Source organism: Vespula vulgaris, chromosome 13 (genome assembly GCF_905475345.1).
Source record: "Vespula vulgaris chromosome 13, iyVesVulg1.1, whole genome shotgun sequence".
Taxonomy (NCBI): Eukaryota; Metazoa; Arthropoda; class Insecta; order Hymenoptera; family Vespidae; genus Vespula; species Vespula vulgaris.
In genome coordinates, this window is record NC_066598.1 from 910,250 (window position 1) to 925,061 (window position 14,812).

The window sequence follows — 14,812 nt, forward strand, 5'->3', positions numbered from 1 at the left end:
ACGTTTTGCGATTTCCATTAATGGAAAATTAATACGTCGCGTTGAACGCATATCTTTCGTCGGCATATCGTCATGAATACAAAGTCACGAGTTTGGTGCGAGTAGAGAAGGGGAAGCTGGCCCACGATGAGAGCAAACAAGAGAGAAAGAGAAGGGTGACAGTAGTACGAGAGCAAGAGACGACGACGAGTTTTGCCGAGTGCGTCGGGAGGTATACGGTAACGAACGAGTCTTTTCTGCCGAGCGGAATACAAACTGCGCATTGACTGCCCTCCTCCCTCCGTGCAAAACGTGCAGCCCTCTCTCTTTCGTAGGAGAGAGAGATAGATAGAGAGAGAGAGAGAGAGAGAGAGAGAGAGAGAGAGACAGAGAAAGAGAGAGACTGCACGTGCAGACACATTCGCAGGGCTGGATTCCGATTCGCCCCCGAAATGAGAGGCTGTTTTAGAGCTGTGGAACGTGTCCGTCGACCCATGCCTATCCCTTCACCCTTCTCTTACTCTCCTATTCGTTCTTTCATTTTTGTATCCGTTTGTCTTTCTCTTCTTTTTGTTCGAGCATAAAATCGATAGACTATCAATGCTCGTTATCGTTCGAATCCCCGAAATAATTGTCTTGAGTTCGAAGCCCTTTTATCTTTGCTCACCAGGAACGGACGTAGCGAATTGTAAAGGTTTGAATTAGCGATTGGATCGATCGATCTATTCGTTAGAGTCACGATTTATTGGAAAATCGACGATTTTTCATTTTTTTTCACCTATCGTGATTTATCTCATCGACGAAACCGGGAAAAATGTTGCGACTGCTGATGCCGGAATTCGGTACTTCCGATGATAATTCTCTTTACACTGTCCCAACGCATTTATATTTCATTCCTTTTTATTTTATATATTTTTTTGTTGCTTTTTTATTATTTTTTTTTTTGCGACAACACGTTTTTACATACGACGCCAGCTTGCCTTCCGTACAAACATGCTGTGAGAGTTTATTTGATTTTCCACGTTTCAGATCGATTTTCTCGAAATAGAATCGACGTCGGGTTGTCTGTTATCGTTTCCGCAGTATGAGTCGTACGTCAAAATAGTTAATGGGAACAAAGATTAAGTATGCACATCCGTTATCCCGGAGATGTGTTTGGCGCTCGAATTGGAATCATTATTTTCCGTGTTGAAATTAAATCAATTGGGTTCGTCTAAATCGATCACACTTTCTTTAGCGCGAACTTCCTTATATGAAATCTCATCGAGCAGCTCTCGAAATAGTTGCGGACGAATAAGCGCGAGAGGGAGAACACCTTAATGCGGAATTTAGCTGCGATCGATCGACCTATTCGCGGTGGAGTCGGCGAAAACGAAGAGTTTTTATAAACTGACAAATAAACGTATAACGAGTTGAAAGCTAAAGGGTTGAAAACATTACCGAACTGTTCGAATATGTTGCTGATCATGTATGCATTTCGCTACGAGCCGATACAACGAAGTAATGATTTGCAGGTGTGATTCAAAACAAAACACTTCTTCGGAAGAAGAAATTTTTCAATGAAGCAGGACGATAACAAAGTCGTTAATAACAAAGTTGTACGAACAAACGACGACTTCGTTAACGCGTCTTCTTTTCATCGTTGAAAAAGAAAGCTGAAGTTAGCGTTTGATTACTGACAAAAGTGGCAAGCAGGAATGAAGCGGAATAATTCGTACGAACCTGGTTGGAAATGATTTCCGCAAATTACACCTCGAGCGGAAGGAACAAAAAGGAGTTGTATCGCGGTTAGTTTCTTCGGAGATTCGCCTACGCGGTCCATAGAACACGGATCCTAGCTCGGAGTGGCTCGGAAACGAGGTGGAGACTGTCGGTGTCCCGACTGCGCCTGTTTCCTGGCGGAAACGCGACATAATGCGGACTCATACCGCACCCCAACGATGACCAACGTGCCGTGAAGAGAGCATCGGCCGTGATGACTTTTTAACCACAACGATAGAAACTTCACCCCTCGATACATCATTGCGTCACCGTGGCTCTCAACGATCATTTTTTATTGCTTCGGCAATTAGATTTTAATAAACACTCTGAAGTTATGGATTCGAACGAGTGTCTCATAAGGTCTTCCCATTTCATTGGTCTTTATGGAGATGGGTACTACATATAAGACGATCGCCCAACGATCCAACTCAATTCAAGGAATATTGAACATCGAAATGCACCATCGAATGGGTTATATTTCTATTTCTTGATCTTTATGAAATTCCGTTTGCCTGAGACGCGAGGATTTTCCCCGAAGATCGTCAAAATCGATAGAATAAGTGAAAATTATGAAAAATATCTAAGGTTGTAGATTCGAATCGAACCGATTCGAGAAGCTCACGCTTACCGATCACTTTTCCAAAGAACATTACGCTTATCTCAGCGGCGAGCTGAATGAAATTTATGAAACATTTCACCGCTCTTAAAATCCACGATATGCGTGCTAAAAGACAGTAAATTCCGGTGATTCGTCCGTGTAAGTTCTTAAGTGGACGCGGTCACGCTGAGAGATAAGGAAGGAAGCCCTTTTGAACGAGTGGAAAAAACGAAATGAAAAATATCGCATCTCTGTCCTCACTTGTTTCTTTTCGATCGACAAATATCACTATGACCGAAGAAAGGCAAGAAGATAGGTTCTACGAAACGATTCGAGGGAATTTGGGACGACAGCGGATTGGAATGCGGCGCGTGCGTCTTCGAAAGAGCCCAACTACAAAATGTTTTCCGTTCCCAAGTGTCAAAGACGCGCTTTCTCTTTTTCCAACTTCGAATCTTGTAACTTACAGCAACGTATTTATGCGCCGACGATAACGAACCAGTAGATACATTCTTTTTGTAGGATAATCGATGTCGAGATCATTATACTACAATATATCTCTCTTCTCATCGACAAATGCGTGGAACATCGTTACGTGTTAGTGCCTCTGTAAATAACTTCCCATTCAATATACATCTGTCTCTCCTCTCTCTCTCTCTCTCTCTCTCTCTTTCTCTATGGGAAATTGATTGTGCGAATGAAATTAGTAGAAAACGAGAACCTATACGTAAAACGGTGTTGATATTCCGCTTTGAGTTTTATTCCAGATTCTTTCTTGCGGTTCCTTTTTTTTCATATATCCAGCTGTAACATCATATCAGTTCTGATGGATGAGAACAAATACGGATTACTTTTCCAATAATGCCTGGAGTATTCTTTCCCACAAGTTTCTCTTTTCGATCCGATCGAATATCATATTGGATATAGCCTTAATTCGATTACAGAGAATAATCCTGCATAGTATGACGTTCGATCTTTAAAAAAAGATATCGAAAGTAAGATGGCTTAGTGAACAGACCGAAATGAGGAATGGACAACTTCGGCTTCCACTTGGTCGACTGGAAAACTATGTCCGACGTTCATCGTTGGCACGTGCCCGAAGCCATTAATGGATGTTGAAGTTTTCTTTTTTTTACTGGTATATGAAATAGGGATACGAGTCGATAAGTTTTGATTGCACAGCTGTCCGAACTGTTTTCTAACCGAGGTACGATGTTTCAGGTTTGACTGACGTTAAATTGCATATTCATCGATCTTTCTAAAACCATTTATGATAATGAAGATTCAGTTTTTTCTCGTGCCATTATCGAGACTCGTTGAAAAACAAGGATATGTTAAGAGACTAAGAAAATTAAATTTCCAATCGATTTCCCGTGATCGTCCAGCTTCCTATCAGCCCCCCTATGGTTTTCTCTCTAGGGTGGACATCACGAGGATGTCAGGACGGTCGATTCAGCATCGCATCGCGTCGAACGTACAACATACGCAGATACGTTCATACGGTGTAGGTACGTTCCAGGATGTAGTCCATAATCGCTTCCTCCGTCGGCGATTGGGCGGTAGCAAAGAGGGGTCGCCGACGTGCAGAGAGAGAGAGAGAGAGAGAGAGAGCACGCGAGCATATATCCGTCGAGCTAGTATTTCGATTCGATCGATCGATCTCAGTCGATTATGAAGTCCTTCGTAAACGTGTTTGTGCGTACGCTTAGGAACACCCCTAGCGATGTGTGTTAGCGTCGAGTTCTCCTATTAAAATTCCCCTTTCGTAGGTAGGCGGAAGAGAGGTTCGTTCGAATCGACAAGCGGCGATCTACTAATTGATAGTCGCGAAGGATGCCGGTCAGGAATTAAGCTGTCACGCTGGACGGACCGCTCAATTTGTCGGAGTTTCGATGGCCGACAGTGAACGTAAAACTTGGCGACACTCGACACGAGCCTATCGAGCATCCCGTTTTCTTTCTCTCTCTCTCTCTCTCTCTCTTCCGCGACAACCGGTCGAGTACGTAGCCCTTTCGAGTTTTGGAGATCGCGACGCAGAAGTTTCGGAGTCCTGTTCGTGCTCACAAGCGTGTAATCCGAGTGGATAATGGGCAGCGTGGAAAAAACGGACAAGGAGGAAAAAAGGAGCCTGGAGAGCGGTGGCTGTGGCAATGCTTGTGTCTGATGGTGGTGCAAGAGAGAGAAAGAGAGAGGACGAACGTGCGGAGGCGGCATGAAGGTGGTGGGGTCTGAGAACGTGTATGGTGGGGGGCAGTGGGGGCGAATCAGTGCGAATGGAAGTGGACGTTAGGTCGAGCGATCGTCCTCCACGCGCGTCCGCCGCCGGTCGGCGGTGGATGAGTCGGTGGCTAGAGACCACGAAGACGGCCGAGCGCAGGCGAGCGCGCGCGAACCGACGAACCCTCGGCCCTCAACGGAGCGTCGCCCCACCACATCCAGTCGTACTGCGAATGCCATACCGTGAGCTTCGTATTCGCGCCATTCCCGAGTTACTTTTTCCCCGAACGCGACTCTTCGGCTTTCCTCAACGAAGAAAAAAAAAAGAGAAAGAGAAAGATCGAGAGAGAGAGAGAGAGAGAGAGAGAGAGAGGTTTCTTTTTATTTCGGAAATAAGAAAACGCAAGTTCCTTGGACGCGCGCGTTTCGCACGCTAGAAAGTTTGTATTTCGCGGGAGAGTTGCTACAGCCCGATAGTCCGAATCGTTGCGAGGAAAGGAGAGACTTGTTGTTGGAAACGTGTAACGCGATAGTTAGTCCGAGTAGGTGCTCGATCGTACGTTCGATTAGACGCGAGTGGGATCGATCGATCGAAGAAAAAGATATATATATATATACATACGCATATATATATATATACATATATCTTGTACGTATACGCGTATAGAAAGAAAAGATCTCGAGTAACGCTAGGAAAAGCATGCTGCGTGCTTCCAACCGGACAATGCCGGCGTGGAATCGCTCGTAGAGGGAAAGATCGATTGGTAGTCGATTATGAGGCGCGCCTGAAGTCTTCGAATCGGTGGAGAATCTTGAGGAGGTGGAGAAGATGGAGTCCTCGGGACTCGTCACCGAGTGGTCCTCTTTGCCGAACGCGTCCAGGGCAAAGAAGGAACGTAATCGTGCGAACGACGACGTGATCGCGTCGACGCCGATCGTCCCGACGATGACGATGAACTTCCGTAAGGAGTCCTGTATAAATTGGATGATGTGCGCCCTCTGTCTCGCGAGTCTCGCCGTGTCAGGGATCCTGACGTATCGCGAGATGCGCTTGGAGTCGAGGATCGGGAGTCTGGAGGCCCGATGCAGGATCCAGGAGACGCCGGACGTCCTCGTGCAGAGGCTCAGGAGGGAGCTGCGCGAAGAGTTTGAGCAACACAGGCTCGCACCCGCGAGTGCTGCCTCGGCGGCACTCTTCAGGATCAAACGCGACGTCGCCGAGTGCAATTGTCCACCAGGTGCGTTTCCTCTACCTCTTTAGTATAGCGGATGATGCCAGCTGAACCAATTCGTTCCTCTTTCCTTTCTCAGAATCGAACGAGGATACTAATCGTCTAAGTACTAATCGTCAAAGAGGACAATATTCCGCGACTGTTGCAAATAATAACGCGTCCTTTGTCGAGCGAAAAATCTTAACGATTTCATTCAGCTCGCAAGTTTCTATCCGAGAGAAAAAAGTACCTTATCTCGGCAAGTAGAGCGATACCTCTGCGAGAAGATAAAGGTCTCGGTCTTGTAGCGTCTTCCATTTTTACGAACAAAGAACTCTGGAAACAGCGTGAATTTCGATCCGAAAAGATTACTTCCTTTGTCGTTTCGCGATGTAAGGAGGAATCGATCGTACATATCGGCGATTCTTCAGATTGAAAAGGGCAAACGTGTAGGCGAATCTCTCCTTTGTGTTATGTAAAAGGAACTCGTGATTGCTTCGCGAAAGTCCTAAGAAAGGAATGCGAATAATTCTAGAGAATATTTCCGGATAGCTTTCACGTGGAAAATTTCAAACTGGAAACGATATCGCGTTCCGTGTTATTCGGAGTAAAATAAGAGCGAGAACGTTTCATAAAAGTCGTATTAAAATTGTCCTCCCGGAGAGGAGCACGGCGAGGATCGCATCGTGAACTTTCGTATTCGTTGGCGTTTTCTTTGCCGACGGAATAATCGACGATTCTCCGCAATTTCCGGCGTTAATAGTCGCTCCGTTTTATCGGCTCCTCCGAATCCTTGCTTTCTGTCCGGCGACTGGGACTAATCGATGACTTCTCTTTCTCTCTTTCTCTTTCTCTTTCTCTTTCTTTACCCTCCGGCTTATCGCGGGAAAATTTGTACGGCGAGGAAAAATAATGTGCCTTTGATAAAAAGACAACGGTTTCTTTTTGTAACCCGTCGAGCTTGAAACAAAGGAGAGACGCGTGTTTACTTAGGACGGATCCTTCGAGTAGAGTAGAAGAAAGAGAGAAATCGTCGTGAAACTCGAACTCCGCTGACGGAATTTACGAGCCATAGATGTATCTTCGAGCGTGCGTTATTTTTCCTGAGGAAACCGCTGAGAGATTTAATTTCTTTCTTTTATTTCCACTTTCGATAAAATCTTATCCGAGTGCACCGTAAAAGTTGCGCGTTGTTCGAGACGAAGGAAAACTTTTGCGGAAAAGCCGGACGACTCGAATTTCTAGATCTGAAATGAAATCGAAATCAAACGATTTACAAATATAGTTTTCATACAACTTTCTATTTTCGTCTAACTAATAACCAGAGTTCTATGCGCAGCTTTCACATTATGCAACGAAAAGTTCGTTTCGATATTCGCGAGTTTTGCCGAACTTTTGTCAGGGAGAAAACACCGTAGGTGAGACGTGCTGAAAAATGGGAGTAAAAAAGAAAAGGGTTAATAGAAGCGGCCGAGCATTTACTTCGACGTAATCCAAGGTGTGCGAGGAACGATGTGCTAAAAAAAAGGGAAGAAAGTTCGCAGAGCTCGTTCGCGTTGCTCGGTTCGACGGCTTCCGTGTTCTTTCTTCTCGCCCGCACCAACCCCTATCTCAGCGAGTTTTTTTGTTGCCCGCTCCTCTTATCGCCGTACTACCTCTCACCCTCTTTCTCTTTTCTCTCCTTTTCTCTCATCTCCCCGTAGGACAACAAAGGAAAAAAAGAGAGAAGGAGAGAGAGAGAACCGAGCACGGCTCCTGACTCGCGGCATCCCGAAATTGAGACGTGCTGGCTGACGCACGAGCATCATAAATCTTTTCCTCCCTCGTAGGAAGCTCGTATCTATTCTCTCTCTCTCCTTCGCGTCGACCTCCCTCTTCCTGTTATGTAGCTCTTCCGCTTCTCTCGCACTGTCCTCTGGAGCGAACGTTAACGACGAGTCAGCCGAGTATCCTATATACCCTCTATACCGTCGATAACCGTGCGTTGTATGTCCACTCGCATTCTATTCTTTCGAGGTAACCACCACAACAATGACTCGGTTCCTCTATCGAAGGAGGAGTGTATTTAGGGAAGGCTAAATCTGATTAAAGGACGTGTTAAGAAGATAAATTGGCTCCAATTTCTTCTTCTTTTTTCTTTCTCACCAAAAGTATCGAGTTGGGGGTCTATCGATTGACCGCTTAAAGAGACAATGCGGTTTTCCTTCTCGGAACTCGCGGTGAAAGTAATTCGGTGCTGCTGAAGCGAAAAGAGATTCGTAAATAATTGGGAGTGCAATTGTGATATTTTTTAAATAAAACAACGACGCTCCATTCTTATCAATTCGGTATCCGCTCAAATAATTAATGATATCAAAAAACGTATATTTATTATTCAGTCATTCGTAGCTAACACGTTCCTTTCGGACTAAGAGACCTGTCAGATGCAGTGCGACGCGTTTCACGAAACGTTTTGTCGTCGATATAAGACAGCTCGTACAATTTATCGAATCCTATACAGCGTGTATACACCATATATATACCATATATATATATATGGTAGTCGTCGATGAGAATAAAGCGAGTTCTCTGACGAAATATCTTGTCCGTCGAAGTGCACGCGCGTGAATAGCATCGCAATGGCATGCCTAAAGGAAGAAAGAAGGCGCGAGAGAAAGAGAAAGAGGGTGGTCGACTTTGGTTCACACGGACAAAGCTTACCCTGGCTATATTGAGGATTTCGATCTCAAAGAATACCTTGTTCATCGTGCATTGGCCTTTTCTAGATCATCACACGTGACATTGCAGCATCCCTCATCTAAGGGTTCTATTTTTAGAAGCCCCTCGAATCTAGTTTACAGAAAAGAAATCTATGTTTATTGGGTCAGTTACTATAAAAAAAAACAAAGACAATTAACATCATTTTTTTTCAATCACTATCCGGTACAAGTACGATGAAACCCAACGTCAAAGAACCTTCGTAACAGTTTCGGCAGGATAATAATAAAAGTAATAAAAAAGAAAGTTGAGATACGAGATAGATTCAGGATCGATCGACGTCACGCATCGTCGATCTTTCCGCGTCAAAGGAAATTTATGAACGTTGTAAACTCTTTGCCGTGCAGACGTACGCCCGCTTCCTCCTACTACTTTCCTTGGAGTATAGGTTTGCCCTTCTTTCTCTCTCTCTCTCTCTCTCTCTCTCTCTCTGTCTCTCTCTTTCTCGCTCGTTCGTACCGAAACCAAATTACTGCCTATTGCAGGTCCCTATAACCGTGACAAAGAGAGAGAGAGAGAGAGAAGGATGGAATGGGTGATGCATTGTCTTGCCGTGCACATACCAACGTGTGTACGGGTTTCTAACTACGAATATATCCGTAGTTAGAAACGGGCCATGCTAAACTTTCCTCCTCACGAAACTCGCATCGCGACAGTTTCTCCTTAGAGAGGGTGTGAGAGAGAAAAGGAAGGAGTGCGCGCATTGAGAGACGTCACAAAGTGAAATTCGCATTTTCCGAGCGGAAAACTTCTTTACGAAGGGAAGGTGCGATTTACGATTGGTGCACGTGCGTCTGGATTTCGTCTAACGTGCAGCTGCAGCAAGTTTTTGCTCTCGACAAGCGGTGTAATTTTTTTTTCTCACGGTCGTATGGTCACGACTGCTCTCGCAGGCTATTCCTCGAGAATGGCCGTCTCTAACTTTTTTTCTTGCCTCTCCTCTTTTTTTTCTATTTCCTTTTCTCAGCATCCCCGCTTGACCGCCATAATCGTCCGATATTGCTACTGATCTCGAGCTTGAAAAGTATCTCTCGAGCTTGACGTCGCTTCAATTTCGTCGGTTTCCTAACGAGAAAGTAAAACTTTCGATTATCTTAACTCGAGCAAGATGAATTTCTGAGGATCTTTCCCATTATTTTATCGAGTCTGACGCTATTGCCGCGAGTGCTTCTCCGGACGTATGAAGAACCGACCGAGCCTCGGCGTCGAGAGAAAGTCATTTACGGCAATTTCATTCGCGCGAATCAAAGGAATGTTCGAAAGGCCACCTTCCGAGATAGAGAGAAAGGGAAAGGGAAAAGGTCCAGAGGGAGAGATAAGGGAAAGGGCGAAAGGGACGAAGAGGAGTAGAGAAACACTTGGCTCGGAAGTCGTTGAATTTGCATGAATCGCAGTCGGTCGTTACGTTTCAATGCCCCTCTGCCTTCCGCTCGCTTAAATATCGTTTAATTAGTCGAAGCGAGTCACGGTGACTGTATTCGCGCTCGCGTACCACGAGTTTCTGTGGTTTGCTCGCGAATGTAAGTGCTTCTGTTCGTTCGTGTCATACGTGCTACGTTCCGAGCTCTCTCAGATATACACTAACACGCGGACACGCGTATTTACATACAAGTACACCGATGATAAAACTCCAAAGCGAAGGAGGAGTAACGTTCCGATAAAGGGAATCGCTGACCCGTTTTCCCCCTTTCTTTTTCGATTTCCTTCCCCTTTCACTTTGCCTCTGTGCCTTTCCCAGTGGAACCGAGAGGGATTTGAGTTACGTCTAGCGTTACGTTCGCCATTGCGATTAAAACGTGCGTATGAATTTTAATGATCGTACACGGGAATACTTGGGCGTTTCATTCTTTCAATTGGATAAACTGGAAGGCAGTAGCGTTTCGGATCAACGGATGTCGGAGAAAGATGTACAAAGAGACGGACAACGTAATAATCTCTGAAACGCACTAGTCGAGCCCGTCGGATCAACAAATTCGAGGTCAATGAAAACTAATCCGAATTCAGCAGGTTGGCATAAAATTACATGCCGGCGAACGTAGGGCCCTCGATAACGCGAGCCAACCGATTTATATTTCGAACGAGCAAAAGCCATGCAATTAAAGCATATAATGAAGCACGTTTACCGGCTTTCTGTCGACTCATTAATCTCACATTCGACGGAACTTTCAACGTCGCGGTAATATCGCGGCTGCTGCGAGCGTCAAGTGGTGATCGTGGTGGGGCCAAGAGCTCGGATACAAAGAGGCGAAAGGTATTTTCAACGCTCGTTTTGCTACGAATAAAACGTTACTTCGCGCTAGTCTCGTCGTTCTCAGATACGCAAGTGTTCTTCGGTGTTGTGAAACTTATACATTTAAGTACGTACCTATACCTCCTCTATGTCTCGCGTCCATCGAAAGTTCTTTCTTTTTCCTCGACGTACGAGAAGAGAGGGTACTCTAGAGTTCTATTATGGTTATTAAGTGTACGAACTCGAATATACAAGACTCTTGAGGAAAGAGAACGTTGGAAGTCGGAGAATTATCTTCGAACACGTCGTCGTCGTCGACGTCGTCGTCGTTGTTCGTAAGACGATGTAAAGAGAATCCTAGGACGTTTTCGAGATACCCTTCTCCACTGTAGAAGCCCGAGGGCATAACTGTCGGCAGTACGAGATAGGACGGCGAGGAAGGAGAATGGAACGTACGATCTTGGTTCGGTCTTCTTCTGCGCTAGGTACGCGCGATCATCGAGGTCCACTGGAGCGTGCAGGAGTCACGATCGTTGCCGATGCGTCGATGCTCATCGCCGGTGAAGTCGATCGACCGATTCGATCTTTGCCTCGCACCAGAGATTCCTTTCATTCCACGACTTCCTCCCCTTATTCCTCTTTTTCTTCTTCCACCATTCGACTTCTATCGAAACGCGTTCTCCGTTTTTCTGGATCGGATCGTTACACAAGCCGGCCGTCCTCGTTATCGGCTCGTTCACGGTCGTTACGAGAGAAGAACCAAATTAGAATGCTGCTCTCGGTGATCCAAGAGAATTTTATGTGTCCGCCGATTTGCGTCACTCCCACGATTCGAACTCCTACGCGAACTTTATTCTGATTGCTCGCATGTGCTACTCTCGGCAGTAACAATTTTCAAAGTTTTCTCCATTTGTACCAGGATCTTCTTGTTATCTTTCAGCGCGCTTTAACGCGCGCTAGTACGACCATTTAGGGATATTGCGGAAGAGAATATATTCCAGGAGTTAATATCGCTGATTATTCGCTTGTCCTCGTAAAAAAAGAAAAAGATCTCCTCGTACTTGGAGAAAGAGAGAGAGAGAGAGATAATGTTACTTTTCCATACTCTGGAAAATTGTTCTCTGACGTACGTGCAAAAGAGAAGTAGGTGCATGTGTCGCATCCACGAGATAATAACATTGAACGCGTCTTTCTACCTTTCTTTCATTTCTATCAACGAGAATTATTTTTATTCCTGACAATGTCTACCGTTCCGTAGTTTCCAAGAGAGAGGGAGAGAGAGAGACAGAGTGATACGAGTCGTTCTAGCTCACGATTAGCATGCTCGACCTTTTCTCCTCGTCTCTCTCCCTCTCTCTTTCTGGTGTGACTTTGGTCATACATCAATGTACCGTCCGATGGAATATGTTTGGTATCTACATAGCAGATAGCCGTGCGGCCTCCTGCATGCCGTCGCCGACGTCGCTCGACGGACCGCAACGTTTACGCGATGCATGCTCAGAATTTAGCATACTACGCGTGTACACGTTCTATCTATGCTACACGCGAGAGACCTTTCAACGGCAACGAGCCGGCTACACGTACGACCCACGTAAATATACGCCTGTACGTAGAACGTCGTCTCTCGAGCAGCCCAATGCTCCGTGATATATACACGTATTAAGACTCACCGAGCTTTGACGTTTCATGAATTAAACGGGGCTCTCACGAAACGTATATATCCGCGATATAGACTCTATATACGGACACGACCTCGCGATTATTTCGAGATAACAGCACCGATTGAAAGCGATTACCAAGCTCTACTATTCGCCTCTCTCGATGCGATAATTAAGACGAGTTACTTACTTTCCACTTCAACGAGAGATCTCTTTCATGTTGGGTAAGATCGTATCGTGAAATATCACGGTAGTCGTACGACCACTCGATAAAATATGTCGATCTTTTCTCACGGACCGGAATTAGAAAGAACGAAAAGTACGAAGGATCGAGTTTGATCGTTTTTGCGTTAGCGTTCGATCGCATCGTGTAGTTGCTTGCAACTGCTGGAGATGGAAACGGTATGTGGATGCAAAGGGTTACTCCTTTAGCATGCATACGCACTATACGTATAAAGCCGTATATAGACAGCCATGCATATATATGTATATATATATACATATACACACACGTATACTCATACCTAAAGTTCTAACGATCCGAGTATATAGGCTTGTACGCGTTGTTAGAGGCTCCGAGAGGATGCACCTACAGGCAGAATCTCAGCAAAAGAGACAGAGCGAGACAGAGAGATGCAGAAAGAGAGAGAATTCAAGTCCGTTGACGCGCTATCTCAAGTGGCGAAGATCCAAAGAACAAAGCCATAGTGCTGTCGCTTCTTCCGATTCAACCGCTCGAGAACGAATCGACGGCTGAGAGAAATAAGAAGAGAGAAAGAGAAAAAGTCGATCCGCGGTTCCACCTTGCTGAGACCTTATCTGCATCTATCGTATTCTTTCCATCGCCTCGACGGCTCTATTGTGCGCTTTCTCTCTCCCTCTCTCTCTTTCTCTTTTACTAGTTGCTTTCGTACACTCCTCTTTACGGTACTCGCTTAGGCATAGAAATTTACTATCACGAGGCAACGTAAAATTTCGAAGAATATCCTTTCACGATATATAATGCCAGAGGTTCGATCATATTTCAACTCGTTTTACTGCCACTACTATCGATCTATTCAATTCTTCTCCTCATCAAGCTACGTTTACGAGAGCTGCGTTACGTTAAATACGTTCTCTTCTATTTAAATTATATGTACGAATTTGTATTTCATTTCTACAAGAACAATATAGGTAATCGTCAAAAGTCTTTGAAATTGTCTTCTACGTTATATAACTCTCGATATTCAGTAATTTTTGACATTACGAGTGAATAATCCACGACAAGTGTCGGATATCGTCCGAATTATTCCAACTTCGAGGTATTATCGTGGGAGCAAACTAATAACTAATTTGTACGATCCTCACTGACAAATGCGTTTCGTTTTAATGATGGTCATTACACGTGGGCCACGATAAACGGAGCAAAACGTACAATACGTTGTTACATTGGCGTTAAACGCGAAGTGCGTTGGGATCCGCGTTCGCGTTTTGATATCGTAGAAATAGAGTTTGAGAGCGTGTATACGTATATGTCTTTGTGTGTGTGTGTGTATCCGTATGTGTAATGACTGCCACGCGCGATGAATCATGTTCCGTGGACGCGTATCGGCTAAATGCAACTACCTGAGCATTGTTCGCCCACGCGGATCGTGCCTATCGACGCGTCGACGTGCGCCATAACGTGTTTAACTCGCATAAAAAAGAAAAATCGTTCCTTCGATCGTCCCGTCGTTGAAAGGTTTCGATGATAGATATCGAGAAAGAGAAAGAGAGCAACTCGATCGCACGAACGTACGGGTATCAAGAGTTACGAACGATTAAAAATTACCCTACGGTCCATTACCGTGGCAAGATACGATTCGATTTCAATTCTCAAACGACGTCGAAGGATCCGTTCTTTATTCTCCGATGAACACTAACGTGAAAGTACGCGCAGCGAGAGTATCCGTCGTAACGCTATCAACGAGTCATCCGTCAACTCCGATCAAAATCGAGATAGGAAGAGCAACGAGTCGATCCGCGAGCGTAGAAACGTGACGTGTCGATAAAACGCGCCCTGGTAACATCGTCGATACTAATTATACCTTGTCCATAACACACACATACATATGTATATACATAGATGCAGACATAGTCGATCGGCCGACGAAATTTTTGATTAATCCCACATGTCCGGCGAGGAGAAACGGCTCGAACGAAAATCCACTCACCCTTCCTATCTCTCATCTCTCTCTCTCTCTCTCTCTCTCTCTCTCTCTCTCTCTTTCTCTCTCATATCTCTTCTATCTCTCTCCGATTCGCTAGGCATCGAGTTATCTCTCGTGGATTCGCCATTTCGCGATGGAAAATTGCCTTTCTCGTAGGACGCGCAGAAAACACATTTTCGCGCTCGCCGGAGATGAGCTTAACGCGATTAATA

At 45.1% G+C, this 14,812-nt stretch overlaps 1 protein-coding gene across 10 annotated transcripts in view; it reads left to right on the top strand.

Annotated features, from left to right (window-relative positions):
- Positions 1 to 4,571: 4,571 nt before the first annotated feature.
- Positions 4,572 to 14,812, top strand: part of LOC127068413 (collagen alpha chain CG42342) — an 88,671-nt gene continuing 78,430 nt past the window's right edge. For 3 of the 10 annotated variants that reach the window (XM_051004550.1, XM_051004552.1, XM_051004551.1), the window contains exon 1: positions 4,579 to 5,793. In XM_051004550.1, coding sequence (XP_050860507.1) covers positions 5,385 to 5,793 — 409 coding nt within the window. In that variant the 5' untranslated portion in view covers positions 4,579 to 5,384. Of the gene's footprint in view, positions 5,794 to 14,812 lie in introns of all 10 variants that reach the window. The other 7 variants (XM_051004553.1, XM_051004556.1, XM_051004557.1 and 4 more) reach the window with 6 other exon arrangements.